Source organism: Helobdella robusta (assembly GCF_000326865.2).
Source record: "Helobdella robusta unplaced genomic scaffold HELROscaffold_23, whole genome shotgun sequence".
Lineage (NCBI taxonomy): Eukaryota > Metazoa > Annelida > Clitellata > Rhynchobdellida > Glossiphoniidae > Helobdella > Helobdella robusta.
In genome coordinates, this window is record NW_008704216.1 from 671,301 (window position 1) to 676,082 (window position 4,782).

Below are 4,782 nucleotides of genomic sequence, written 5' to 3' on the forward strand. Positions count from 1 at the left end.
CTTTTTACTGTTGGATAGAAAGTTGAGGAGGCCAACAAAGGATGACGATGATGACGTCAAACATAAGGCTGTCGTTTCCGGTTGGTTGGTTGGTTGTCTGATTGGCTAATGAGATGATTGGTTGGTTGTTTTGCCGGTTGGGTGATTGCTTGTTTAAGGATTTTATTTGATGCTTAAGAAGTTGGTTGGAAATGTTTGACTGGTAGGTTTTATTGAATGATTGGTATGTTTGTTCATTATATGATTGATTGATCGGTTGGTTTATTGGTTGATTGATTGATTGATCGTTCTTTCTAGAGTTTACAATCTACAACATTTTTTTTACATTTTCTTCATCTTTCATTTTTTTTCCTGCACTCGTTTTCGTTCTCTCTCTCTCTCTCTCTCTCTCTCTTTCTCTCTCTCTCTCTCTCTCTCTCGTTCTCATGTTTGCTCAGTGTTTTCTGTTCACACAATCTTCTTCCACTTTCTTTCCATCTAATCTTATTTCAAGGTCATCCAGGCTTCGACCCGCCGCAGAAGAGAATAGATGTCAACCCGTTGTGCACGTCGAAGGGGGCACCGAGGTTGTCCCTGGGCAGTTTGAGTGAGGGCTCGCCCCTGGCACCCAGGAGAGCCCTAGCTGTCCATCATCTGTTAGTCATGATGGTGATTGTGTATTGGAATTGTTGGATTTGTGATGATGAAAAGTTAGGCAATGATGGTGGTGGCAAGATGATTATGGTGTGTTTTTTTGCTTATCAGCTTCATCATTGTTTCTCTCACCGTCATCTTCTTCTTCAACTTCTTCTTAATCTTTGTCGTCTTGTTCTTGTTCTTCATCTTCCTCTTCTTCTTTTTCATCTTCTTTATCTTCCTCTTCTTCTTTTTCATCTTCTTCTCCATCTTCTTCACAACAGGCGCCGTAAAAACAGCCTGCAGTCCATCCAGCACTCCTCCTCCATCTCTTCGGCCACCTCTCCGTCAACCAGTCCTCGCGTAGCGCAGCGCCAATCCAGCTACAACTCCGTCTTCGGCACATCCCTGGTGGGGTCCGTCAGATCCGGATCTAAATCAAATCAGGCTGGAGGGAAAGTGCCGATGTTGCAGTCATTCGGTAGCAGCAATAGAAGCAGTAGTGGCAGCGGCGCTAAACATGCCAATCCCCTTCTTGCCAGTAACGGTAGTACTAACAATAGTAACAGCAGTATCGTCAGTAACGATGGTAGTAACGGGGCTGCTACTACTACTAATACTGCCACCACTACTACTACTACTACCACTTCACATGGATCATCATCATCGTCGTCGTCATCAACATCGGTACAGCAGCAACAGTGGAAGAGTAGGTTGTACGCGTTGAAAAATAGCTTCCTTGGCTCTCCTAAGTTTCATAGGAAGAAAATGATTGGTTAGCTGCTACTGCTGCTACTGTTGCTGTTGCTCATGATTGTATTGATGATGATGAGTGTGGTGATGGCGATGATGATGATGATTGGAGTGATTGTATTGATGATCGTAATGGTGATGGTGATTGTGTTGATGATGATGTTGACTGATGATGCTGATTGTGTAGGTGGTATGATGATGATGGTGTTAAAAATGGTGGTGATGATGGCGACGATGAAAATAATTAATTTTCGTTAGCTCCATCACAAGAGGATCTCACACCGTCAACATCATCAACTGAGTAAGTTTTTTTTTTCTCTCTCTCTCTCTCTTTCTTTCTCCATTCTCTCTCTTTCTCTCCATCATCTTTCTGTTGTGATGTTTTTCCGTCATCATCATCATCATCGCAATCACCAATAATAAAATCGCTATCGTTATCTTCTCTTTTCTCTCTCTCTCTCTCTCTCTCTCTCTCTCTCTCTCTCTTTCTCTCTCTCATTTCCTCTTCGTCATCATCATCGCAATCATCATTAATAAAATCGCTAATTGCAATTAAATTATAATTATAATTGGAACGCTACCAATTATAGATTCACAAAGAGGTCCTGGTTCGGAGTGCTGGTAGGTGCAAACAACAGAAGCGATCAGTACTTTGTGATGATAAAGGATAGGACAGTGCCGCAGATTAAAGCCGACCTCATTCACGCATTCCTCTGTGTCAGTAGGATTTCAGTATTTTTACTACCTGTGTGTGCGCGTGTGTGTATATGTTTTGTGTGCGTGTGTGTGTGTCTGTGTGTGGGAGATGTGTATGTGTGTGTGTGTGCGTGTGTGTATGTGGGCTGATTTACATTCACTGTGTGTCTAATATTAGATGCTCTTTTAAGAGCAGTAAGGAAACTAATTATAGTTATTATGAATATTATTATGAATGTTATCATTATTATTTATAATAATATTATTATTATGCATAATAATAATATTTTATTATTATAATTATATTATAGACACAGGACCTCGTCCATAGGGTGATAACAGCCACGTCGTTTCGAGCAGAGTACCACCAGTCATCCCCGTCGTCCGTATTCAACAGGACAGTTCGACTCCAGGTCGATATCTCCAGGGTTAACACTAACAACCCCACCATCACCAACAACCACAACAGCAACAACAACAATAATAATAATCGCAATAATAATGGTAATAATAATAAGAGTGGTGGTGGTGATTTTGGCAGTGGCTTGGTCGTCGTTAATGATAATTATGATGATGGTGACGATGATGGTGATGAGTTGGGTGGGGGAGGCTGCTATCCTGATGATGATCCTATCAAGTCGAAGCAACGACATCAGCAGCAGTTGATACATTGTCTGGCTTTCACCCTGCTGTCTGGTTGGTTTGGTTAATTTGTCTGTCTGCCTGTCTATATGTCTGTCTGGGATTTTTCTCTACGTTGTTGTGTAGTCTCTTTACCAATATCCTATTAATCATCATTATATTCATCATCTTCATTATTATTATTATTGTCGTTATTATTATGATTATTATTATTATTATTTATATTATTATTCTACTCATTACAATCCACAACTACACCGACGATAATGTCGCCAACAGGACCAACGCGTCGCTTCAAACGCCTCTGCGAATACTTCCAAACGGTTTTGACGGCTGCCGCGAGTCGCAACAGCAGCAACAGCAAAGATATAACCACCGTCGCCAGCAAAGATATAACCATCAACAGCATCAGCTTGAGCGCCTGTGGCAACAGTTCCTCGTCATCGTACAACAGTATTGATGACGAGGGAGGGAGTGCCAATGATATGGGGGTCAGTAAGGGGGGTGCTATTTATGTGGGGGGTCAGTAGGGGGGTGCTTTTTATGTGGGTCAACACTTTTGGGTTGTTTGGTTTGGTGGGGGTTATATTTGTCAAGTTACACGTAAAAACGTTTCGAGTGTTTTGGATTTTGTTGTAGAAGCTTGTCTGTGTGCTATCTTCTGTCTGGTTCTTTATTCATTCATTACTTGCTTATCACTCCATCAATCTGATCAATTTATCGATCGTTCTTCTGTTGAATCAATCAGTCAGTAGATCGATCATTCAATTAATAACAAGTTAATTTAATTAATTTAATTAGCTAGTCGACCAATCAACAACCAATCAACTAAGTAACCAATCAATCAACCAACCAATCAATCCATTGACATCTCTCTAATCTTTCCCTAATCAGTGCTACGTATCGCAGCTGACCAATTCCATGCAACAGTCCATGATTGTCAACAAAAGACCATACACGGAGCAAGATAAATTATGAATATTATACTTTTTATTTATTATATATATATATATATATATATATATATATATATAAAATATATACACCTGAGGACTTCTTGTCTCTATCCTTTTTTTGTTTATTTATTTGACAATATTGTATATAATAATAATAATAATGTGTGATTTATTTGTTTCATTTTATTTATTTATTCATTTTATTCCATTTGTATGATTGTAAACATACTAAATTGTGTATAAATGTATGTGAGTGTATGTATGTGTTTGTTTGTGTATGTGTGTATTTATACATTTAGATGTTTATATATGTGTGTGCGTGACATAGGTATTCTTGTGTATTCTATATATGTATATTAGGCATATTTATCTATTAGTATATATCGTTGGAATTAACCATATTTTCAGTGAAATTATTTTTCTATATATTTATATTAAAATTCTTTCCCAAATATATTTGTATACGTATATCATCTCTGTTTTAATAAGTTTATATGTTTGTTTGTTTGTTTGTTGGCTTTTATGTTTGCATTTGCATGCTTAATTAATTGTGTGTAGGTTTGTTTTGTTCGTACATATTTATTCTATATTTATAACGTTTTTCGTTTATTTTCTTTTGAAAAGATACATAGATGTATGAATACATACATGCATGCATGCGTGATTGCATCACAAAATAAGATTATGATAACAATAGTTTTCTTCATTCATTCATTTTCTTCAATCTATTCCTCATCTACTTATTTCTTCAATCATACAGTCAGTCAGCCATTAATTAGCTAGTTTGTCTCATCAATCAGAAAATCAACTTGTTAAATGCGATATATATATATATATAATATATATATATATATATATCATTAGGTATAATAATGCTTACCCTTTTATATATATATATTTATACATGTATATATATATATATATATATATATATATTATATATATATATATATATATATATATATATATATATATATGTTGTACACTCGTTTATGTCTGTTGTATATCAATATCATATCGATTTTGCCAGTGTAATGCTTATATGTACACACACACACACCAATATATATATATATATATATATATATATATATATATATATATATATATATATATATAT

At 36.3% G+C, this 4,782-nt stretch overlaps 1 protein-coding gene across 1 annotated transcript in view; it reads left to right on the forward strand.

Annotated features, from left to right (window-relative positions):
* HELRODRAFT_79002 (hypothetical protein) overlaps nucleotides 1–2,774 on the forward strand; it is a gene marked incomplete at both ends in the record, with an annotated part of 7,362 nt that extends 4,588 nt beyond the window's left edge. Inside the window, 6 exons of the mRNA XM_009018902.1 lie at nucleotides 1–80; nucleotides 503–635; nucleotides 1,125–1,390; nucleotides 1,627–1,669; nucleotides 1,959–2,085; nucleotides 2,376–2,774. The exon at nucleotides 1–80 is cut by the window's left edge and continues 24 nt beyond it. Coding sequence (XP_009017150.1) covers nucleotides 1–80; nucleotides 503–635; nucleotides 1,125–1,390; nucleotides 1,627–1,669; nucleotides 1,959–2,085; nucleotides 2,376–2,774 — 1,048 coding nt within the window. The remainder of the gene's footprint in view (nucleotides 81–502; nucleotides 636–1,124; nucleotides 1,391–1,626; nucleotides 1,670–1,958; nucleotides 2,086–2,375) is intronic.
* Between the last annotated feature and the right edge of the window lie 2,008 nt (nucleotides 2,775–4,782).